Genomic DNA, 25,809 nt, shown 5'->3' with positions numbered 1-25,809 from the left:
GAATTTAGAAGAGTGTGAAGAAAATGTGTTCTATACAATTTTTATTGATGAACAGAGACAACTCAAGAAAATAAAACTTACAAGTTAAAGTAATACCAAGTAATGCTACAGTTTAGCCCTACAATCTACTAGTGATTTACTACCAGCTCCCAATAATCTTTCCAAAGTACAAAGAATACCATCTATCTCTGTTTAGCTTTCTAAAATCAGTCAAAAGAACTGGTGAAAATATGGGATAGTTTTTTCCTTGATAAAACCTGGCCATAGAGCTGGGGCTGTAACTCAGTGACAGAGCACTTGCCTAGCATGTGTGAGGCACTGGGTTCGATCTTCAGCACCACATAAAAATAAACAAATAAAATAAAGTCTTGCTGTCCATACACAACTAAAAAAAAAAAAAAAAAACAAACAACAACAACAAAAAAAAACTGGCCATAGCAAAAATGCTAAGTAGCCCAGTTAAAGTCTTGAGAAGACAGAGGGCTGCCCAGGATCTGGTTCTGACTTGTTAGGGTTGAGGTCTGCCTAGAGGGTGCAGGAACCCTGTGTTCATTCTCGAGTGTGAGTTCTCTCACAGAATCTTTATTTCCTTTGAATAGATTGAAGCCATAAACAGATAAAGACAGAGAAAAACAACAAATGTAGATTAAATGGCCAAAAAAGAAGGCGGAGAGTGATTTAGACTCTTGGTGCCTCTACCAGTCTCTTCCTGGACCCAGTTTCCAGCTTCTGAGACGTGGTGGAGGTGAACAAGGCCATTTTCCATTAATTGCCAGGGAGAAGAGATTTCAGCTTTGAGATGAGGCTCAGCCACCAGGCTTGAACCCAACGCAGTGAATGCTCAGAAAAGAGCACTTAACAGGGGAATGTGGTGGGAAAGGGGAAAGGGGAGGAGTAGAGGGAATCACACTCTAATGCGGGAGACTTCTGGGAAGAAAAGAAACCACAGAAGACAGGAGAACAATGGCGAGTGCTGGTGCGAACAGAGGGCCTTGAGAAGCGGTGCGCAAGGAGGGAGCGAGGGACGCTTGACAGGGGCTCTGCATCAGGTTAACTCGGTGAAATTCTCAGGCGAAAGGAAATTTCTTAGCGGCGGACTGTGCGATTTGTCTCAGCATCCTTCAGCAGTCACCACCGGGTCTTCGTCCTGGTTTTCTCTAAATAGTGACAAACTCAAGCTACCAGAGGTGGAGCCGGGCATGCAGGGGCCTGGGCAACGCAGAGTGCCCATTCGTACCCTCGGTCTCTCTGCGTGGTCCTTCCACCTCTGTCCTCCGTCGGGCTCAGGAGACTGGAGGCCAGGGGGTGCCCATTGCCTTTGCGCTGTGACTGGCCGGTGACCTCGCTCTGGATAGCATTCCAACACTGAGAAGGCCGGGGGCGGGACGGCGGGCGGCCACGCAGAGGCCCGCCCCAGGGTGGGCCTCTGCCCCGGCTGCCGGCGCTCTGGGCCCCTCCCTGCCCCGGCGGAGCTGGACCGCAGCTGGACCGCAGCTGCCCCGCCGACCATGCGCCGTCTCGCGCGGGTCCCGCTGCTGCCGCTGCAGCTCACCCTGCTCCTGGCCACAGGGGCCCCTGAGGCCCCAGTCAGCGCGCCGCGGAGCCTGGTGTGGGGGCCCGGGCTGCAGGCGGCCGTCGTTCTGCCCGTCCGCTATTTCTACCTGCAGGCGGTGAACTCCGACGGCCAGAACCTCACACGCTCGCCCCCAGGTAGCGTCAGGCCGCCGGCCTCCCTTGCCTCCCTGCCCGCCCCGCTCCTGACCCCCTGCGCTGCCCTGCCGCCACCGCGCCGCCCAGGAATCCACTCGGCCCCTCCTCCCAGCGTGCGTCGCCTTTTCTTAAGTCTGGTCACTTTCCCTTCCGTCTTCCTCCCCGACACCAGAGAGGGAGGAAGAAGCCCTAAAAGTCTTTCGGAAGAATGAATGACTCCAAGAGCCCTCCCACATTTAATGTGCAGGGACGATGATCAGAGTGGATAGCGCCCGGGGCTTAATGATGCGGTGTGAGTCACACGTTGTTGCACGGTCCTTCCGCCCCCGGTGTAGAGGGCTGAACGGTGCGGCCTGCGGGGAGGGCCTTCCTGGGAGGACTCACCACGCCTAGACCTCCTAGGCCAGATGAGGTACCACGTGAGGGATAGTCTGCTTTGTCTCGGATTATTTGGTTTAGGCCTGATGGACTCGAAACCGTGAAAAAGCTCCCAGCGGAGAATATCAGAGCAAATAGGCCGAAAGAAGGCAGTTCTGCCGCCTAGGTTTTCGTTTTCTTCGCAGTTTTGACTTCTTGAGAGCATATTTCACAGAAATTAGTGAAAGTCAGTAGAAATTCGGTTATTCCTACGGAGGGTGGGTGGATCTTGTCCTGACAATCTTTTCCTGCTCCATCCGCCTCCCACGTTCTCCTTCACATCTTACCTTTGCAACTTCTTACAACTTGTCTGGCTGGTTTCAAGTTGTTGCTAGTCAGGATTTGCTAATTTATATCTGAATTAGGGTTCCAGCCAACTGGCACCCTATTTTATCAACAAAGACAAGGAATGCATTGGTGCCTCTTACCCTGCCAGTCCTGCTGGAAACTTAACTGTGGGATGTGGAGCACAGGGAGGCGATGGGGGGCACTGTTGATTAAGCAAAGAATTTAAGAGCCAAACAATTCATATATAAAGATAGATAGATAGATAGACAGACAGACAGATAGACAGACATATGTATATATTTAATTTCACTCATTAGACAAATATTCATTTGCTGTCCACTATGTATTGGTAATCCTGCTGAGGATATAAGGATGAAAGGTAATGCCTGCCCATCAAGAAATTTACAATCTATTGGGCAAACAGATAAGCAAATCGCCTATGACTGTACAACATAATCATTACAATGGAGGTATATCCAGAGTGCAGTAAAAACACTGAAGCACTACCAGTTTCCTGGGGAAATCTAGAAAGATTCCAGGAGCAGAGATTTGAAGGATGAGCATGTGGCTGGCCAGGCCTGCCAACAGATGCTCTGTGATGTACAAAAGCACAAAGGCTAACAGAGTGTGGAGTTCAGGAAAATAAATAATTTTCTGATGCTAAGCAGAAAAAGAAAGTCAGGTTATAATTTGAAATCTTCAAGGGCTTTGAATGCCAAGCAAGAGATTTTTAGAAATAAAGGAAAGCCACTGGAGAATTTGGAGCTGAGAACCTGTTCTTCCTTAACCACTTCAGTGGGTGTTGCTATATGTTTAATTCAGAACACTCCTAAAGTCATCCTTGATTATCACTTTGATAACATATCTATGAGTTAGATCCTAAATCTTCAGACAACTGGTTTTCTATGCTTTATAGGAATTGTGATAGAATAATTTAAACTCCATTGATACAGAATAATAAGGGTATATCAGGGTTCAGCTAACTTTTTTCTTCAAAAATCTGATAGTAAATAATTTAGATTTTGTAGGTCAGTAAATGTAACAGTTTTTGTTACATTTACTCAACTCTGTTTTGTAGCCACAGACAATATGTAAACAAAAGGGTCTGTCTGCATTCTAATAAAACTATAGACACTGAAATTTGAATTTCATATAATTTTTCACATTACAAAATGGTTTTCTTTTAAATTTTTTCCATTTGTAAAATGTAAAAGCCATTCAAGTTTCAATAGTTAGAAAAGGCAAAAAGAATATCATTGCTGTGTGTGGTGGTGCACACCTGTAATCCCAGGAGTTTGTGAGGCTAGGACAGGAGAGTGGCAAATTTGAGGCAAGCCTCAGCAACTTAGCAAGTCCCTAAGCAACTTAGCAAGACCCTGTCTCAAAATAAAAAAATAAAAAGGACTGGGAATGTAGCTTAGTGGCAAAGAGCCCCTGGGTTCAATCCCCAGTGCCAAAAAGTAAACAGGACATCATTTGCAAAGAAAGTCCTTGCCCTATTATATGGTATCTGACTTTCCAGGTATCTGTCCAGGGAAAATAATCCAAATATGGGTAAAGATCATGAGAAAGGATACTCCTGCAGTACTATGATTATTTGTTACAGAAGTGTAAATAGCAAACTATAAGATAATTGTTTAAAGTATGATACATTCATGTAATAAAATGTTTGGCAGCCATTAAAAGTAACATTTGAGATTCCACTTATGTGAGATATGCAGCATAGACTTGCAGAAATAGAAGTAGAATAGTGATCATCACAAGAAGGGGTAAAGCAAGATAAAAAAAAAAAAAAAAGGTTATGTGATGGGACAGGGTGGCACACACCTATAATCCAGCCTGAAATCCCAGCCACTCAGGGGGGATTCAAAGCCAGCCTCAGCAACTTAGTGAGGCCCTAAGCAATTTAGTGAGGCCCTGTCTTCTCAAAATAAAATATAAAAAGGGTTAGGGATGTGACTCAGTGGTTAAGTACCCTGGGTCTAATCCCCACTACTTAAAAAAAAATGTAGATTTATTGCACAATAGCACAATAATGTGAATATACTTAACACACTGAGCTGTACATTTTAAAATTGCATAGGGCTGGGGTTGTAACTCAGTGGTAGGGTGCTTGCCAGCACACACAAGGCCCTGGGTTGATCCCCAGCACAGCAAAAATAAACAAACAAATAAACCAATTAGGATGGTAAGATTTATTGTATTTTTAACAACAATTTTAAATGTTTAAAATTTTTGAAGAAATATTTTTGAAAATTACTAAATTATGCTTATATTAGACTAAGTAAGGGTGGAATAAACAAGAAAAGTTATTTAATATAATTCCAATTTTGTGATAAGTAAATGAACCTGTGTCTATGCTCATTAGTATTATCAGTGGTTGTAACAAGAGGGTAAGGACTTTTCTTTTTTATACTCTTCATTTTCCCAAAAAAATTCCCCCAAAAGATTATATTATCCTTATAGTCAGAAAAAAAATCATAAGAAAAAAATACAGACTTTGCCCACGTCATCAAAGACTTTTGAGACAATCTTACTTTCATTCCTTGAATTCTCTTTGTTTCCTTTCAGGTCACTTAAGTTTCTTAGTTAAAAAGCTGTTCTATAGTTCTTCTGAAAGCTTACCTAGCCAGCTTCTCATGTTATCTGCCACTTTCATTGACTTGAAATTCCTGAAATCTTTCTCTAAGATCTAATTGAAAAAGAGGAACAATTTTCTCAAGTTGTAGCCCATTATAAATGATACAAAGATTTTATTATTATCACTTCCATTTAATAGTGTATCATTTACCTGAATACCATTATTATGCTGCATATATACAAGTGATTATAACAAACGTGAACTTCAGTGATATAGTGCAGGGATCTTAACCTGGGGTACATGGGCATAACTTAGGGAGTTCTGAGTCTTTGGTTGGGGGAAAAGCCTATCTTTACCTTCACTAGCCTATGACTTAAGTTGAGCATTTCCTTCAGTTATAAACATAAAATTTGTTGCTACTGTTATATTCTCAGAATTGAGCACAATGCCTTGCAGAGATGATGAGTAAGTGTTATAGAATAAAAGAAAGGAAGTAGAAGGAGAGATGGTTGGAATAGGTCAAGATGAGTATGCGTATGCTTGTTTTCTCTTCAGTCCTCTACCTTCATCAATCATGATATTTTCATAAAATAATCTTACTAATTATATAGTGTTTTAAACTGCCCTATTTTAATTGTTCTCCATAGTAGTCTTATGTGGTAGGAAGAAGAGATATTATTGTCTTCATTTTACACATAAACTGAGGCTCAGTGAAGCTAAAATATCTTGTCCATAACCCACAGCCAGTAAGCGTCAGAGCCAAGACCAGATACTCAGCCCTTTGAACAGCTATATATCATTGCTCTTTTCCTTTTACCAAACTGCCCTTAATATGAATGCCATGCATCAGTTTTCAGTAAGATCCTCAAGAGTGTTCATAGTTAGCAGGCAGTCACATTTTTGCAGGTTTTTCACTTAGTCTCAGGGCACAACACCTTGGTCTTTTGGGACTCTTTTTTTGTCCACGTAGGATCAACACTTGTTCTAGCTACAGAGAGTTTTCTAAAACTTCCTAAACATCAGGAGAGAAGACAACTCATTGTACTGAAAGTATACCCAAGCTATTCTTCCAACTTTGAATGTTTAAAAGCTGTGTTCAAACACTGGCACTGGAATTCATTATGTATGTGACTTTGGGCAAGCTACTTAATTTCTTGGAACTTCAGCTTCTTGTTCTATAAAAAAGGGGCCACAAATACCTACTTAACAAGGTCTTCTAGGATAAATGGGATAGAAAATACATATGAGGTCAAAGGCTGAAATACAATAGGGATTAAGTAAATTTTTAAAAATGCTTTTAGTTTCTTTCTAAATCAACTGTTCAAACTTTCTGATTCTAATGATGTAAGACTTTGATACTGCCAATCTCCTTCCAAAGTCTCTGTATTCTCATCCAATTAGCTGTTTGTCTTAAAGACATTTGAATTTATGAATGAGAAAAGCTGCCAGGACAAATGAAAATTCACAGTCTTCCCTTTTGAAGTAATTTGGAATTTCATTCTTCTCATTTTCTCTTTATGAAGTTAGAGTTATTTATTTCTATTTTAGTCCTGATAAATATTATTTTTCATTGATTCTCATATTAATTTTCATGCCATCAATGAAACGGGAATGGAGGATTACTATAAAAAGAACTGAACACTTAGAACACGTATTTACAATGGCTGTGTTTTACAGTTTTATAAGTACATTTTTAAATATCACTTCTAAGTGCTATTTAAATATAACTGGAAGAGATCATAGTGATCCAAGTTGATATTCTCTATTTACAAATAATAAAGTGTTTTGGTGCTAGTTTTCTTGTACAAGTCTCTTTCAAAAAAAAAAAAAAAGAAATCACACAATCAATGATATGCTTCTCTTTTTCTGTTTTGTGTGTTTGAAATAATGAACTGTGGCAAGTAGGAATATTTGATCAGAAGACAATGTTTGTATGTTTACATCTGGAAAGGGAGGAGGGATCAATGGAAATAGCTTTCTAATTCCCAGTATCTGCTCCCCTAATTTTCAATCTGCTGGACTTTGTTGTCTTCCTGAAGCCAAGTGGGAAGGAACACAAGGCAATAATCTGTGTGTTTCATTTATATGTTTCAGGTAATTGGCCAACATTTCTAATAATTGCATATTAAATGATTACCTTTTTGTAACGTCCTCTGTTTATTCACAAGAGTCCATTTATCTTAGTAGGCTTCTTTCATAATTTTATCACACTTGTTTCAAGGGTCCTATAACCTATGGGTTCTGCACTTAAGTAATTATGTCAGATACTGTTATAGTTTGGATGAGAGGTGTCCCCCAAAAGCTCATGTATGAGATAATGCAAGAAGGTTCAGAGGAGAAATGATTGAGTTGTGAGTGTCTTAACCCAATCAGTGAATTAGTCCCCATAGAGATTAACTGAGTGGTAACTGAAGGTAGATAGGGTGTGGCTGGAGCAGGTAGGCATTGAGGGTGTGGTTTTGGATATATATTTTGTATCTGGTAAGTGGAGTCTCTTTAGCTTCCTGCCTGTCATGTGAGCCCCTTCCCTCTGCCACACCCTTCTGCCATGATGTTCAGCCTAACCTTGAGCCCCCAGGAATGGAGCCAGCTGTCTGTGGACTGAAAGACAGAGACCTCCGAAACCTTGAACCTTCAAATAAACTTTTCTTCCCCTAAAATTGTTGTGGTCAGACCTTTTAGTCACAGCGGTGAAAAAGCTGACTAAAACAAATACATTACTATGACCAAATTGAAGAGACTGAGAAACATTTCTCCTGACTCTTGATAAAAATATAAAACCCTTGAAGATTAAAATAAAGTAGAATCTTATACTCAATAGATTTAGAGAAAAAACTTTTTCAGTAATTTAAAAATTATATATGTTAAGTATGCTTAACCTCATAATGTGATAGACATGGGATAAAAAACAACTTTGGTTACAACTTGCTGTTAGCAAGGGCTATGGATTTCAGAGGATTTTACCACTTTTTTAACATTTTTCCTTTGATAAGGTGATCTCAATGGTATATTCATTGTACCCTGAAGAAAAAGGTTCCAATGTTTAATCCTAGGCCACAGTAACATTAGTCACAACAGTGTTGTTTCAAAGTCTAAATAAGTCAGCTAATAGAAAAGGGAGTTTGTTAGTAAGTGTACTTACCTAGAACAGAAATCCCACAGAATTTTGGAGTTGGAAGGGGTGATTATATTACGACTATTTTACTTTAAGCTGAGGAAACAGAGAAGTAAATGCTAGCGTTTACAAAGGTGAACGTGTGTGTGTGTCTGTGTGTGTGTGTCTCTCTGTGTGTGTCTCTGAGTGTGTGTGTGTCTGTGTGTGTGTGTCTCTGTATGTGTGTGTGTGCATGCGTGCGGATGCAAGCACGTGGTCTGGCAACCACCTGTGATCTCTCTCTACATAAGAAAGTGGCTCAGAAGTCTTGCAATTTGGGTTTTAAAAAAGAGGAAAGTTTTCTCAGAAGTGAACATTTTTAGATGTTAAAATGATATACAAAGAACGTGTATGTTTTACACGGAGAAAACTGAATTACTCTAGAGGTCTGTCATTCTTAAAGTTCATGGATTTTTTTTTTAAATACCTAAGCTTTAAGGCTTAGGCAAAAAAATTAGCTTATTTCTTGCTTTTACATTAATGATTTCATTTATTCAGTAAATCTTTATTAAATGACTAATGAATCAAATGATAATTCAGATCTTTGGTTTGATAACATCAGCCAGCCCCAATTCTTAGCCTTTAGAATATTCCAGACTCAAATGATGTATGTTTATCACTGATGCTACAGGAAAAGTAACATCTAGAGACATTTGTCCAATAATTAAGGCTTGATAATCATAAAGTAGTAAAGTTATTTGTATTTCTTTTTCTTTCAGGTCAAACACTATTCAAAGTAGTAGTCAAATCTCTTTCACCTAAAGAGTTAGTTCGAATCCATGTCCCTAAACCTTTGGACAGGAATGATGGAACATTTTTAGTGAGATATAGGATGTATGAAACTGTCAATGAAGGGTTGAAGATAGAGATCCTGTATGGTAATGAACATGTGGCTCAGTCTCCCTATATTTTAAAAGGTAAGTGGTTATTAATAATCCAGAGCAAGCCTTAGTATGCGTTCCATGCTTTTCCAAATGAGTTATAATGACCTTAAAGTCATGTTCAACAAAATCCATATTTTATATATATTTAAAAATCAATATTTTTACATATATAAATGTGTGTACACACACACATTCACACACACTTCCTAGAGCTCTATTTAACTTGAAATTTTAAGGGAATGCAAATTAAGTAATTTAGATTTAAACTATAAGAAAAAAAAGTTGTGTGTTTACCCATGTAGTTATCATACTCTTTATTCCTTTTTGTAAATCCATATTTCTGTCTGGTACCACTTGCCTTCTGTTTAAACAACTTCCATTAAGATTTTTCTTAGAATGAAAATACTGGTGATAAATCCTTCCAGCTTTTACATTACTGAAAAAGTCTTTATTTTGCCTTCTTTTTTTTTTTGGGGGGGGGGTTGTAAAAGAAATAAATTCTAAGAATATTCAGTTGAATAGTTTTGAAATTTTCCAAAGATTCCATTTCTTTTTCTTTTTTTCTTTTTCTTATACCCTTGGGGAGAACAGAATCTTCTGAGTCTTTCCTGAGGGAAAAGTTAGTGGGTGACTGAGCAGGTCCAAAGTAATTGTACTCAAAGGTCCTTATCACCTGAGCTTCTTCTCTTCTCCGTGAGGACATCTCATCCACCTTGAAGTCCAGGCTTAAATTGGATGCCTTTATTTTAGTTATTTATTTTTATGTGGTGTTAAGGATCAAGCCCAGTGCCTCATACATGCTAGGCAAGTACTCTACCACTGAGCTTCAGCCCCAGTCCTAGTCGACTCTTTTTGTGTCAATAAATTGTATATAAAGATGCTTTAAGTTTTTATAAAGACTTTTAATAAAGTCATAGTTCCCCCATTTTTGGTCTAAAGTCCCTTCACTCCTATAATCCATTCATTAATCCTCCTCAGACTCCTGTCAGAACAGAGTTGATAAATATTTTCATGCCCTGGAAGAAGTCTTTTATTTCAAGCAGTGATCAATTTCTTCTTATGAGCCTACAGAAAATAGATACTGGTAGTGGTGGATCCTTAGGAGAATTAGCATTCCTTATGGGGCAGTGTACTCAGGTGTTTCTCCCAGATGCCACATTTTTGTTATTGGTGCATTATTATTATATATAATGGTGGAATTTTTATTGTTATTTCTTCATACATGAACACAACCTAACAATATCATTTGGCCAGTATCATTCCCCAGTTTTTATCCTTTCCCTCCTCTCTTAATGGACAATTTAAAAGTATAGACTAAGAAATTTTTTTTATCTTTTCAATAAAATGTATGAATATTATATGCCTGTAGACTGTGGTGATTAAATGAAAGTTGCAAAGGAGTGGTCTATATTTTTGCAGGCTTTGAATAAAGCATATATGGTAGACAACAAATGAAAATTTTCTCAGCTTCTCACTGCCATTACCTTCATTAAAAAAAAAAAAAGTTTTTGCTTAGCTATAGAAGTGCAAATTAATGGATTTTTTTCCCTTTTAATACTCTAAAGTTGCTTCTCCACTATCTCCTCACCATTATCTTTATCTCTCTGGATTGCTTTTTGAGGCTTTTTTCTTTACCAGTTTTTGTTATTTGTTTTTGTTTTCAGTGCTGGGGATCAAACCCAGGGCCTCATGCAAGCCAGCCAAGTGCTCTACCACTGGGCCACATCCCTAGCCTCTCTTTATCAGTTGTTTTGAGTAGTTGGTTGTTATATTTTTTGGTGTAGTTTTCTTTCTTTGTGCGTGTGGTGGAGATCGGGGGTACACACACTTGCGATTTATAGAGCCTCTTATATCTTTGGTTTATAATTTTCAGCAAATTTAGAAAAATTTTGACCATTATTTCATCAAACATTTTTTCCATTCCTTCAAGGGATTCTAATTACCCGTAATTTCAGCATTTTAAAAATTCGCTTTTTCTCAACATTTCATTTTATTTAGTTTCCATTCCTCTGTCTTTAAATCCACTAATGTTTTTTTCCTATAATGCCTTTTTGTCATTAATCCCATAAAGTACATTTTTCATCTCTTGATTTTTCTTGAGTTTTTTTTTTTTTTTGGATGCAGCTGAGTTACTTAGAAATTAGTTTAATCCTTTCAAGTTATATTTTTACAATTTGTTAGATCAAATTAGAGCCAATTTAATCCAGGACTAATTATTCCTCACTACTGAGGCATATCTTTTACATATTCTTCCCAAACCCCAGGAATTAGGATGCTTTCCAGCCTGGCTGATATGAACAGGCCCTATTGCCAAGCCTGTGTTCTAGTCACTTTGGATGGTTCTTCCTCTGCCTCACACATGCTCTGCTAAATACTCAAGAGGGGAACTACTTCACTTTCTGGAGTTCTCTGTGCAGTTTTCTCCTTTCAGATAACTCAGTCCTTCCAATCCTGGCTGGTTTCCTGGACTCTCAGCCTTGTCTTCTCAATGCAGTGACACTGCTGGGCTTTCTCCACCTCCCTATCCCTATGCTGCCACCTGGAAACTTTCTTAAGTAGTAAACATAGGGACTGTGAGACTCACTTTATGTGTTTCCCACCTCTCAGACTCACTGTCTTTCATTGCCTGATGTCTAGTTTCTTAGAGACTTGTTTTAGATATTTTATCGGAGTCTTTTTCAGTGATTTCAGGTGGAAGAGTAAATTCCTGTTATTTATCTTGGTCCGAAGTAAAAATCCTAAAGAAAATTTAATAATTTTTATATTAAAATAAATATAGATATATCTTAATATATTTATATAAATTATTTTAAAAACAAGTCTTCAGAGAAGTTCTATGCTTATAGCTGACCACTTAAAAATACACTTGCTAGACCCCTCTGGGTTACACATTTCCTCTTTGAGATGAGCGAATGGAGACGATTTAGGGACTCAGAGAACTAGATCCTCAGCTTTGTCTTAAAAAAAAAAATCACTATCCCTACTACATTTTAATGCCTGAAAATTAATATGCTTTCTTCCTTGTTAAAAGGTGAGTTGGTTTATGTTTATCAGCCCCTTCCCCCTCACTACAAATGAATTTATCATCTAGTTGACTGAGAGTAGGTTAGACTGGGAGAAAGCATATGCTATGCTTTGCTATGTTCAGGTGATTCAAAAAGGAGACAGAAAGTAGGGGTGTGAGACTGACACAACAACTTGCACCACTGATGTGTCTAGAGCAGTTTTTCTGTATCTGGATCATCTTAGAATTCACCAAGAAGTCATCAACAACTCCCTGCATCATGGCACTTGCTAATGGAACATGGTGTTGTATGTGTTTTGCTCTCCCTAGGACCAGTGTACCATGAATACTGTGAGTGTCCAGAACAGGATCCTCAGGCTTGGCAGAGAACTCTTTCTTGTCCAACCCAGGAACCACAGATTGAAGAAGATTTTGCTTCCTTCCCCAGCATCAATCTCCAGCAGATGCTAAAGGAAGTTCCCAAAAGATTTGGGGATGAGAGGGGCGCTGTGGTACATTACACGATTCTCAATAATCGTATTTACCGGAGATCTTTAGGGAAATACACAGACTTCAAAATGTTCTCTGATGAAATTTTGCTGTCACTGGCAAGAAAGGTATATCATTGCTCTTTTTCTTTTATCAAATGAATTTACTTTAAAAAGTAGTGTAGTTTAATGATTTTTTTTGCAACATTTAAATGCTTAGAATTATAATAGCAAGCTCAGAAATGTGTCATCCAAGTGTTCATAAGTCACCTGAGAAGATCTCGCTTTCCTATAAGATTTAAATTAGGTAGCTTGAGCCCCCATCCTAAGTAGGTAGGCCAAAAAAGGCACTCCAAGGTTTCTGTGAACTCCCAGATGTTTACAACCTCTGGGTGACTAAGTTCTCTCTTCTGCCAAATTCTTTTCCCACTCAGATTTCACCATCTGCAGCTATTTTTGTCCCCTCCAGATGAATTTGAACTTAGAACATATTTTCCTTTTTTTACCCTAAGTACCTTTAAAAGAACATGCACATGACTCGTTTTGTTGAAGGCTTGGGGGAACAGAGGCTGTTTTACACCCATGCATACTAAAAAACAGATAAAAACCTGACACCAATCAAACTCAGTCATCCTTGCCTCTGGGAACTTTTCACTGACCATCCTTGATTTTGGTCTCTTTCTAAATGTGGTTGGGCCCCCTGTCCACATCCACCAACAACCATCTCTTATCCTACTTACTTATTTGACCTCTCTTTCCACATTTTCAGGACCCTAACTTCCTTTTAAACAGAACAGTTCAGACCACTTTTGTTCTTGTGCCTGATCATGCAGAGTTTTTTGAAGGATGGAGGTGGGAAATTTTTATCTTTCTGGCCCAGAGAAATCACCTAGGTAGTTTTGTAAACCAAATGCCAACCATCTCGGTATGTTGTACAGTTTTCCAAGCATGCTGAATGTGTGAAGGCAATCAGTTCTTATTTTAAACAGCAGTGACTTTCCCCCTTCTCTCAGCCCACCTGTGAGCATATGAGCACATTATGAGCGTCTGACCCTAAGGTGGTTCTCTCTGCCTGTCCAACCTGCCTGATTTCCTGTATTTTATACTGGTGTTGCTGTCTCTGCAGCAATAATTTTCAACTGGGAATGATTCTGCTCCCCATGGGACATTGGGCAATAAGTGGAGACATATTTGGTGATTTTACCTTGGGGTTGCTACTAGCATCCAGAGGATAGAGTGGGGTTTGCTAGTCGTATCTAATAGGTAAATATCCTACAATGAACAGGACAGCCCCCCACAGAAAAGAATTATACAGTACAAAATATCAATAGTGCAAGATTGAGAAACCTAGCTCCATAATAAGAATTTCTGATGTGAATATTATTGATGAATTTTTAATTAATAACAGAGAAGCAAGAGCATGTACATTTGCATTCCGTATCTTTCCTTTTATTCCTGATTGTTGCCTACTGGCTGGGACGAAATCTGAAAAAAAAAAAAAGCAAGACTCAGTGCTAGTCTTCAAGTGGCACACTCTTGTGGAACTTGTTTGTATTCTTTGGAAGTAGGAGTGTGGTATGAATACAAACAGATAAATATACCACAACATGACAGATACTGAGGGTTCCAGTGCCCAAGGAGGGTGAGTCATAGAAGAGGAAATGTTAGATCTGGGTTTGAGGGACAAGAAAGGAGACTACCAAGTTGAAAAAGTGGGAGAATATTCCAAGTGAAATGAATTACATATTAAAGTGGATGGCATTTTCAGAAAGTAGCCCAGAGTTTACCAGTACATGGGGGTGGAAGACAAGGCTTAAAGCTAAGCTGGAACAAGGTAGGTGATATGTTGAATGCAAGTCAGGCATTTTAGACCTCATCCTGTAAGCTTAAGATTCTTTAATCTTCGTAGTTACATTAATTTGTGTTTTAAAGATTTCATTGACCTTGATTCTGGCCAAGTGGAGACTAGATTAGAGTGAGAACACCTAACAAGGAAGATATTGCAGCATTCTAGGCAGGAGGTGACAAGGGCCTCAACTAAGGCATTGACTACGGAGACGGAAATGGGGCAGCCGACTCCAGAGACATAGTAGGTGTGGTAAAGAGGGTGATAGTGGAGGAAAACAAGGGTTCAGGTCTAACATCATGGATTCTTGCTGGGGTAGCTGGCAGAGAAAGATCTCAAGGATTTCATACTTTTCTATACTAAAATATAAAATATACTAAAATATAAAATAATACTAAAATGTAAAATCCACCTCTGGATAGTGGTAGCTGACTTCTGGCTAAGAGAATTTGCCATGTACTGTCCTCACCCAAGATTTAATGATACAACTTACAACCAAGAAGCATTCTTCTCTCTTCTCCTACTATTTTTGAATGGTCAAGCTCTATCAGAAATTTTTAAGAAAGCCAAGGAACTATATAGTATTTAGTATCAAAGACTGGAGTCTCGCAAGCATTAATGTTTGTACTTTTGTTTACTTAGGTCCTTCTCCCAGATTTAGAATTTTACATTAATCTTGGAGATTGGCCCCTGGAGCATCGAAAAGCCAGTGACATCCCTGGCCCTATACCTATCATTTCCTGGTGTGGCTCTCTGGATTCAAGAGATGTTATCCTTCCAACCTATGACATCACCCACTCCACGCTTGAAGCAATGAGGGGTGTTACCAATGATCTCCTCTCTATTCAGGGAAATACAGGTAAACTAAGGCTGATTCTAAAGAGTGAAAATAGTTAAGGTAATATTTAGTCAGAGAAAGTAAATTATATCTTTAAATAACCATTCTTATTTTCTTACCAAGAAAAAAGAAGAACAGCACCTTTGGGGCTAGGATGTAGAATACTTGCCTAGCAGGTGTGAGACTCTGGTTTCTATCCCCAATGCCACAGAAAAACACCACCAACCACAAAAAGGCATTCTAAGCACTGAAGTGGTTTGTTTAGGATTCTTCTAATCCTAAAATTAAAGAAATATGGTTTGGGCTAGTAATGCCCAAATCTACCTTCACTAAGTCTCCTTTGAGTTTAATCTTTTGTATATATACATTTGGGAAAGTCATCACTTAATTCTGAGTCCAAGGCCTTTATATTTCTGGATGAAATGAGAGATAATTTTGAAATATATGTTACACAAATATAAGAGAACTGTAATAATAGTATAGCTGAGATATTACATTCTCCAGCACTTGGTAAGGAATTCTTTTCTCTCCTTTTTCTGCCTCTTCATCCTTTAACATCTGAATTCCTTTTCTCCTATTTAGTGAGCTTGGATTTATTATGCAACATAACTTTTTTTTAAAACCAAATTCACCAAAATGAGAAAAAAACCTTGCTCTGTCTTTATTTTTTTAATAGTTTTTTTTTCTCAGCCCATATTAGGACTGATTTTTTTTTAAAAGAGAGAGAGATGAGAGAGAATTTTTTAATATTTATTTTTTAGTTTTCGGCAGACACAACATCTTTGTTTGTATGTGGTGCTGAAGATCGAACCCGAGCCGCACGCATGCCAGGCGAGCGCACTACCACTTGAGCCACATCCCTAGCCCCCTTGCTCTGTCTTTATAACCTGTATTTCTGATTATTATAGTTCGATGAACTTATTATGTACACAAGATCAGAGAGTTGTAAACTATGTAAAGATAACAGTATGTGAAAACTGGCATACTTTAAAAAATTTTTTTTTAGTTGTAGATGAACACAATACGTTTATTTTATTTATTTATTTTTATGTGGTGCTAAGGATTCAACTTAGTGCCTCACACATGCTAGGCAAGTACTCTACCACTGAGCTACAGCTCCAGCCCCTGGCCTACTTTTAATTTGATAACAATGAATTCCTGAAAGGTATGCTAAAATAGTAAAAAGATTGACCCCTGCCTATTTCTGTGTTTTATGACTTATCCCTCAAGACAATGACAGGTGTTAACCAATGGCTTTCTCTCTTTAGAATAATAATAATTTAGCCAGATGTGGTGGCACACACCTGTAATCCCAGCAGCTTGGGAGGCTGAGACAGGAGAATCATGATTTCAAAGCCAACCTCAGCATCTTTGAGGCACTAAGCAACTCAGTGAGACTCTGTCTCTAAATAAATTACAAAATAGGGTGGGATGTGACTCAGTCGTCAATTGAACCCCTGAGTTCAATCCCTGGTACCAAATAATAATAATAATAATAATAATTTAAATTAATTCTCCCAGAATATTCCCCCCCTGAAAAAAAGATATATATATATATATATATCTTTTATATATCTATATCTATCTAGATAGATAGATAGATAGATAGATAGATGTACATACATATAGCTATGTATTTGCATTTAATGGTTTATTAGAAAAAAATCTTCCCCCAAATTCTGAATAGCCTGGGGATTAAGGATTTGTCTTAGTTATCAGTTTTTTATGATTGTCCTGTGAACAAAAGCCTAGCTCATGTTTGATTGTGAAACATAAAATTTGGAAGAAGCTATTGCTTGGTAAGTAAGCCAAGTCATTGAATCTCTTTGTCTCTTTAAACTTGATCCAGTATGATTTTGGATATTTCCTAGTCTTGTACAACAGAAAACACCAGTACTTGTATCAATTCTCATTAAAAGGTGGGTAGAATTGAAGTATTCTTTAATTCAGCAAATAAAAAGAGTGTTTTTGAAAGTCTAAGCTTGAAAATTATCTCTGGAAAATTGAGACTTGATCCCATATGTTTTGGAAATAGCGTCTACTTTATGAGTCTGATAAAAGAGCATTAACATCTTAAATGACAATGGTGGATTAAAGAGGATTATGCTTGCCATATAAAAATGTCAAATTCTTAACTGTAATTTATTTTTATGGCCTCAAACTTCTAGGGCCTTCCTGGATCAATAAAACAGAGAAAGCTTTCTTCAGAGGTAGAGATAGTCGTGAGGAGAGGCTACAGTTGGTACAGCTATCCAAAGAAAATCCACAACTGCTAGATGCAGGAATTACAGGATATTTCTTTTTCCAGGAGAAGGAAAAGGAGCTTGGAAAAGCCAAGTTGATGGGTTTCTTTGATTTCTTTAAGGTATGTATCACCTAGTACCTCTGATCCCCAAGTACGGAATCTTCCTGTATGGATATGAAATGATAAACTTGGGTTAAAAGTCTATCAAATAGGTGGGCTTAGGCAAATTTCTTCTGTGAACTGATGTACACTTTCATTCTTATCAGACCTGGGGAATTAAAAAGTTCATTATAGTTCTTTTTGTCATTATTGTTGCTGTTAACTTGTCTATGGAATAGCTCAGAGCTATGTTTAATGCTCAAATTGTAGGGTTAACATAAGTTTTGGTATATTTTTTGGTATATTTCTCACTCTTTTTTATATTTGTCTTAATAAAATGAGGATATGTCTTTTATACAAAGTAATGTACAATTTCTTTTTTTGTTTTTTTTAGTTGTAGATGGACCCAATATCTTTATTTTTATGTGGTGCTGAGGATGGATCCCAGTGCCTCATGCATGTGAGGCAAGTGCTCTACCACTGAGCTACAACCCCAGCCTTCTGATATCTTTTATAAATAAAAAGTGCATACATTTAATGTATATTAAATAGGAACTGGACTTAAAGGTCCAGTCCTACCTCTCCTCCTGCCTTTGCTACTGACTGTGAGACCTTCATCTCTTGCTGCCTCTGGTCTCCAAACACCTGTGATGCCTCCCTTGCTCCTTCAGAGCATTATCATGAGGCCCAGAGGAGACAGTTGTGAACTATGTGACAAAATCTGACTGACTAGGAAACTCTTTGGAACTAGTTTTTAAAGAAACCATTAAGGGGTTGGGGGTGTGGCTCATTGGTGCTTGCTTCGCATGCTCAAGACCTTAGGTTTGAGCCTCAGCACCACAAAAAAATAAGTAAATAATTAACAGATCAGGGAGTGTATTATGTTTACTGCAGGGTGCTATCATGAAAAGGATGGGGGATTTGGACTCAGAAATAGAAGTTTATATATCTCCCAGAAGACCAGTTTTCTCACTTATTAAAAAAAAAAAAAAGCACCTATTTCATAGTATAATAACTGAATAAGATTTAATGCCTATGAAAAGTAATTTTTAAAAAAGTATTTATGTTTTAGTTGTAGTTAGAAACAAAACCTTTATTTTATTTATGTATTTTTATGTGGTGCTGAGGATCAAAACCAGCGCCTTGCATGTGCTAGGCAAGCTCTCCACCACTGAGCCACAACTCCAGCCCTGAAAAAGTGCTTTTGAAGTGGAAATCAAAACTTACTAATCCAACATAAGCAAACAGAGCACCTACTTCTCCATGTTTCTGTATCCTTGACACAAAAACTGTAAAATAGAGGTAACACCTTCTTCCTTTAGGGATTGAATATAGAAACAAGTGAAATCATGTAAACATTAGAGTATAAATTCTTATTAGTATTCAACTTTAACAAATACAAACTTTTTGAAAATAGTTTTAATACCTAGTTATAGAAATCTGAATTCCCCCATTGTATAGACATCAAAATAAGTATTTATTCCCATTTCCTAAAATTGTTTATCACCTTATCCTTAAAAGTTTTGTATTTCTTAAAATTGATCTGTTAGCCAGGTGCAGTGGTACATGCCTCTAATCCCAGCAGCTTGGGAGGCTGAGGCAGAGGATCACAAGTTCAAAGCCAGCCTCAGTGAGGTAATAAGCAACTCAGTGAGACCCTGTCTCCAAATAAAATACAAAAAATAGGGCTGGAGGTGTGGCTCATTGGTGAGTGCCCCTGAGTTCAATCCCTGGTACTCCTCCCCCCCCAAAAAAAAATCTGTTAAAGGCTGCTTATAATTTGAACATCAAGAGAATATGTAAGTTACAAAATAAAATTTTTAAACAAAAGTGTTGAAAAATGGAAAATAAATCTATCTGTATTTAGTATTACAGTATTGAGAGGCAAAAATGAAGCAAATCATTGTGAAAAGTTTTTGCTTACGTTTTTTATTTTTATCTTTCAGTACAAGTATCAAGTGAATGTTGATGGGACCGTGGCTGCGTATAGATATCCATATCTCATGCTGGGAGACAGCCTGGTTCTGAAGCAGGACTCACCATATTATGAACATTTCTATGTGGCGCTTAGGCCATGGAAACATTATGTTCCAATCAAAAGAAATCTTAGTGATTTACTAGAGAAAATTAAATGGGCCAAGGTACGTTCCCTACAATTTTTATTTCTTTAGGCAATAACACATTCAGCAGTATAGGTTGCCTGAGTTCCATCACAATGCAGTTTAATTTGATATAATGACATTGAAAGAAATATGATTTCTTTGGAATTTTTGTTCTCTTGAAATATCTAAAGTCAACATCAGAATCATTTATGTACTCTCTATCAATGTATCTGAGATTTAAAGTACAGATTTTTTTTGAAGGAATCACTAGTTGTGCTTACACACACACCCCCAACGAACAAACAAAATGCAAATTATAGACTGAAAGAACAGAGTTAAAGGGCTTTACCTACAAGAAAACATTTAAGGCAATTGTGACACTCTTCTTTCTTTCATGCAGACAAAAAGGCACAAGTTTTTTTTTCCCCCTTAATGGATTTATTTATTTTTTATTTGTTCTTTTTAGTTATACATGACAGTAGAGTATATTTTGACATATATATACAAACATGAAATATATCTTATTCTAATTAGGATCCCAGTCTTGTGGTTATACATGATGTCTATTCATACATGTACATGGGAGATTCACTGTGGTGTATTCATATATGTACATAGGAAAGTTATTTCAAATTAATTCTACTGTCTTTCCTATTCCTGTCCCCTACTCCCCTCCCTCCATTCCCCTTTGTCTAATCCCTGAACATCTATTCCACCTACCCACCTATTGTGTGTTATCATTCACATGTAAAAACATTCGACCTTTTTTGAGGGGGATTGGCTTATTTCACTTATATGATAGTCTCCAGCTCTATCCATTTGCTGGTAAATGTCATAAAGTCATTCTTTTTTATGGCTGAGTAATATTCCATTGTGTATATGTACAACATTGTCTTTATCCATTCATCTGTTGAAGGGCACCTAGGTTACTTCGATAGCTTAGCTATTCTGAATTGAATTGCTATAAACATTGATGAATAATATATACCAAGCTCTGGAAGAAAATGGATGCTGAGAATACTATACCCAGCAAAATTAAGCTTCAGGTTTGATGATAAAATAAAAACCTTCCACAATAAACAAAAGTTAAAAGAATTCACAATTAGAATGCCTACACTACAAAACATATTCAATAAAATATTTTATGACATAGAAATGAAAAATAAAACTGAAAAGGCACAAGTTCTTAACCAATGCATGCTATATATAACATTCCAAGAATCACAAATTTCCTACAAAATAGGAATTCCCTTTTTAAAAGGAACAATATTGAAAAGCTGCTGTGTTTCATTATAAAAATTCACCCTTGCTTTATGAGTCTATTCTGAGTTTCTGAGAAGCAATATTTGCTTAAGGAAACAACTGGGTAGAATCATTTTTGTGACCCTTTATGAAAGCCACAGTTGCCAGCAAATGGCTTTTCCTGTTGGCAGTATGGTAGAAGATTAACTATTTTCAAAAGTGTAATTAGGAACACTGACTATTCCTGGTACTAGAGGAATAGCCTGTGGGTAATAATAACTGAATTTTTTTTATTATACCACTATAGCTTTTTGATGGCTGTGGCTACATATGAAAATGGAGCTTTTAAAAGATCTTATAACACGAGAATACATTTGCATTACTCTTAAGCAGCGAAGCTGAGTCTAGGAGGACAATTGACTGACCAAAGCCAAGCTTTCTTCCTGGGTAGCTAGGAAAGCGCCAAGGTAGTCCTGATAGAAGCCACATGTGGGTGTTGCACTGTGGCGACTGTGGAATCAGGGCCATATGTGTCTGTCTGATCATTTGCCTATAACAGAGATGGTCAGGAAAGCTCTCTGTTTCCATGGCCTCATCCATTTCTCCCATTCTGTTCACATTCAACCCCACATCTTTCCCAGCTCACACTTGTCCCTAGCTTTCTTTGTAGGCTGTAGGAATAATTTTCATTCTTTTTAAAAACCTTCAGAAAAATGATGAAGAAGCCAAGAAGATTGCAAAAGAAGGGCAGCTGACCGCTCGGGACCTGCTACAGCCACACAGGCTTTACTGCTACTATTACAGCGTTCTACAGGTCAGTTCAGAGTCATCCTGCTGGGTCAGCCCTCCTCAGACCTCATGTGTTTCTTCCTACACAAATCTAGACAGAAAGAAAAGATATAAGAAATTATGTTTTTATTTTTAACATAAATTTATTTTTCTGCAGGAAGAGTAGCAGTAGATACCTTCCTTAAGTGGGTTCTGTCCTCTCTGCTGGTCTAGCTTAATTTTAATAGTAAGAATTTCTTCCCCTAAAAATTTAATTAGGCTTACCCACTTATATCACCATTTTGTTGGGTCTGTCTCAGTACCAGGAGTATACAGCTACATGGACAAAGAACCACTGAAGTGAAATATCCAATTTATAGAAATATTTCAGTCAGTAGCCATAGTAGAGGAACATTTTATAGGACAGTTGTCATTTAAAAAATGGATGTGACTACAGACCTAACAGAAAGGATATGTACTGCCCACTTTTTCTTGAGATGTTTATCATCTTTGTTTGCTGATTTGAATATTCAACAAATTTATTATTCATTAACAAGTAGAAGGTTAGTGCTGAGAACTGCTGTTTACTTCAAGAAGGGACATTTGGCTTGGCATCTCTCTTGTAGCATTCCTCCTTACACATAAAATTGTGAATTAGGGTTCTTGGGTAGATTATGAAATATTGTACCATCACCCATAATAACTAAGTTAAAATGTAACTGTAGGATCAGAATAAACCAGATCTTTGGTTTTGGTCTGAAATATAATGGGTAGGGATAGAGGTATCAGTAGAATCGAGTATGGACTAATCTTTCAGTTGCCTTTAAACACATTTCAGAAATATGCTGAGCGCCAGTCCAGCAAGCCTGAGATCCATGATGGAATGGAACTTGTTCCTCAGCCAGATGATAACACATCCATCTGTCGGTGCCACAGGAAAAGGCTTTCAAGGGAAGAGCTTTAAGGTGGCCCAGATTCACCCTCCTGTGTATGCCAGCTACATCTTCAGGAAAGACTTTAGATGCTAAGCTGTGAAGAAAAGTACAGAAGACATTTCTCTTGGTTGCTTTATGTAATGTGGATGGATATAGCAGTATTTGAGCAAGTATTACCAAATATCTTTGGATGTTAATTTGTTTTGGGTTAAAACTGCTGTTATCAGCATCACAGTTTTCTCCAAAAAGAACATTTGCAGATCATAGCAGATTGAGAGGCTTGCCAAAATACAAATCACCCTCTGTGAATCTGCTGACACCATGCCCATGGCTTATTTATATCTCTTGTTCACTTTCTGTCTTCTTCTTCCATTTGTGAAGAGAAAATATTTGCGCAGGGTTTTGTTTTTTGTTTCCTCCTCACTGCATAATTTCTCCTTTTGCAAGGTGCTTTTGGCATTTAGCAGTTTCTGCTTCCAACCTTGGATTGAATATGATGAGAATAATTAAAAAACAGGAAGATGACTCTGACAGTAAAGGTATCATGCAGAGTATAGAGTGAATTTTTTTAATGCACTGCTCATATCTTTTTAGCTAAATTTTAGGCCTGAGACAAAACTAAGGAGAAATTGTAGCTGGGTATTGTTGCGCATGCCTGTAATCCCAGCAGCTTGGTAGTATGAGGAAGGAGGATTGGAAGTTCAAAGCCAGCCTTAGCAAATAAGCAAGGCCCTAAGCAACTTAACAAGATGAATCTTTGTCTTACATATATTGTACCAAGGGTTTGGGGGTTGTCCAAACTGGGATTTTGGAAAGAAAAGTTACCTCCCTCCTTCATAACTCTCTGCCATCCAAACCCCAGGTCCTGATGGCTAATGGTATATTATTAGACACATCTTAAATTTTTAAAATTGACTTTTCCTACTGCCAAACAGTCCAGGTAGTTAAAATCAAGTAGAGACAAATCGGGCAGCTTCAGGGAATGGAACAGGAAGAATGTGCTCGAGAAATAAAGAGGAGCCCCTCAAGAAATTCTATGCGAAGAGAGTAGCCTTAATCTAAATAATCCTCCATCTCATCAATTTGACCACAGCCTTTAAAAAAGTTAGTTTTACAGGCTTTTTGATTTGTTGAATTGAATATAATTCAGTAAAGACAAGACTACTAATATCCCTGATTCTTTCCCTTTCAGTTCACACATTGCCCACATAATCCATTAGTCATTTTTAATATTTCAATTTTCACTTAAAATATCTGATTTTTCAAAGGACTGAAAGAATCTATTGGCAGATATAATAGCTGAATTTGTCTAAATAGGCTATCAACATGTTCATTGCTGCATTAATGCAGAAACACCCTATGTAGCCTTCGTTAGTGAATTGCCTGATATATCAAAGAATGAAGTACAACTATTAAAAAAGAATGAAGCAGCTTTATATCATCACAAAACGTTTCCACAACAGTACTGAGTGAAAGCAAGTTATAGACGTATATAATATGAAGGCATTTGTGTAAAAGAGAACACGGTTGGGTTGGGAATATGCTCAGTTGGTAGAGTGCTTGTGTTGCATGCACAAGGCCCTGGGTTAAATCCCCAGCACCATAAAAAAAAGACAACATGGCTGAAAGTTTTGAGGGAGATTTGCTATCTGAGAAGGGGATAGAGGGAGGGGAATTTTTGTTTTATACCTTTAAGTTGTTTTTACTATGAGTGTGAATCACATTGTTAAAAATGCCAACCTGGGAAAAGACAATGAATGCACATAAGGTTTAAATATGAAAATAGAATGCATATTTATATTTTCCATTATGCTATTTTTTAAATCTACTATGTCTGAATTTTATGTGATGGGACATATTTATATATACTTTTTAAATAAATTTCCATAAAAAATTTTGAAAAAGATACATTTTGTTTTTTAAGAGATTATCACCACCTCAAACTGAATCGGTCTAATTTTAATTCAATTATGTCTTCGTGAATGAATGAACCCAAACTTCTTTCACCACCACTCCATCCCTAATGGGCAGAAATATAATGTTAGAGAAAAAAATATTTGAGTTTGACATTAGTTTCAGTTGCTAGTAAAACTACAAGAAGATAGGCAGAGAGTTAATGGTCCCCTTGAATAATAAATCCAAGGTTAGAAGAACTATAAAAGTTCTTGTTTGGAAGGAAGGGAATCATCCTTGTGATGAGGTATGTTTAACTTCACAGGGTTGAGGAATGTCAGGCTTAGTGACACACATCTATAATCCCAGTGATTCTGAGGCTGAGGCAGGAAGACCATAAGTTCAAGGCCAGCCACAGCAACCTAGCAAGGCCCTAAACAACTTAGCAAGACCCTGTCTCAAAATAACAACAACAACAACAAAAAAAAAAAAATTCAAGGGACTGGGGATGCAGGTCAGTGGTATAGACCCCCCCCAAGTTCAATCCCTAGTACCAAAAAAGACCCCCCAAAAAAACAAAAACAAAAAAACTGGAGAGAATATCAGCTAGACAGAAGAGTAAAAGGCCCTCTTTTATGCACAGAGCCACAGATTCCCCTCTCCCAGCCACTGCGTCCCCACTGCATTCTAACACTCCAGACACTGAGACCAAAGCTAAATCTCCTGCAAGCCAAGTCCTCTCTGTAGAGTTTTGTGGAAGAGGGAACCACTAATTTTTTTTCTTTTTATTTTTATTGATTTAAAAAAAATAAATGACAGCGGAATGCATTACGATTCTTATTACACATATACAGCACAATTTTTCATATCTCTGGTTGTATACAAGGTATGTTGACACCAATTCGAGTCTTCATACATGTACTTTGGATAATAATGTCCATCATATTACACCATAATTTCTAACCCCATGCCCTCTCCCTTTCCCTCCCACCCCTCTGCCCTATCTAGAGTTTGTCTATTCCTCCCATGTTCTCCACTATGAATCAGCCTTCTTATGTCAGAGAAAATATTTGGCATTTGTTTTTTGGGGATTAGCTAACTTCACTTAACATTATCTTCTCCATCAATGTCCATTTACCTGCAAATGCCATGATTTTATTCTCTTTCATTGCTGGATAATATTCCTTTGTCTTTATATACTACATGTTTTTTTTTTATCCATTCATCTACTGAAGGGCATATAGGATGGCTCCACAGTTTAGCTATTGTGAATTGTGCTGCCATAAACATTGCTATGGCTGTGTCCCTATAGTAT

At 37.7% G+C, this 25,809-nt stretch overlaps 1 protein-coding gene across 2 annotated transcripts; it reads left to right on the top strand.

Annotated features, from left to right (window-relative positions):
• The first annotated feature begins 1,473 nt into the window (after positions 1 to 1,473).
• Poglut3 (protein O-glucosyltransferase 3) lies at positions 1,474 to 24,505 on the top strand. Of its 2 annotated transcripts, none has more exons than XM_027930606.2 (8): positions 1,474 to 1,710; positions 8,870 to 9,067; positions 12,369 to 12,655; positions 15,015 to 15,231; positions 17,379 to 17,575; positions 19,501 to 19,695; positions 21,608 to 21,712; positions 22,505 to 24,505. In XM_027930606.2, the coding sequence occupies exons 1-8, from the start codon at positions 1,509 to 1,511 to the stop codon at positions 22,628 to 22,630; spliced, it is 1,527 nt and encodes a 508-aa protein (XP_027786407.2). In that variant the 5' UTR covers positions 1,474 to 1,508; the 3' UTR covers positions 22,631 to 24,505. The 2 variants fall into 2 exon arrangements, with proteins under 2 accessions (XP_027786407.2, XP_071472782.1); XM_071616681.1 differs by lacking the exon at positions 1,474 to 1,710 and adding an exon at positions 1,860 to 2,002.
• Positions 24,506 to 25,809: the final 1,304 nt, after the last annotated feature.

Source organism: Marmota flaviventris, chromosome 9 (genome assembly GCF_047511675.1).
Source record: "Marmota flaviventris isolate mMarFla1 chromosome 9, mMarFla1.hap1, whole genome shotgun sequence".
NCBI classification, from domain to species: Eukaryota; Metazoa; Chordata; class Mammalia; order Rodentia; family Sciuridae; genus Marmota; species Marmota flaviventris.
This window is presented reverse-complemented; position numbering and strand designations above follow the sequence as displayed.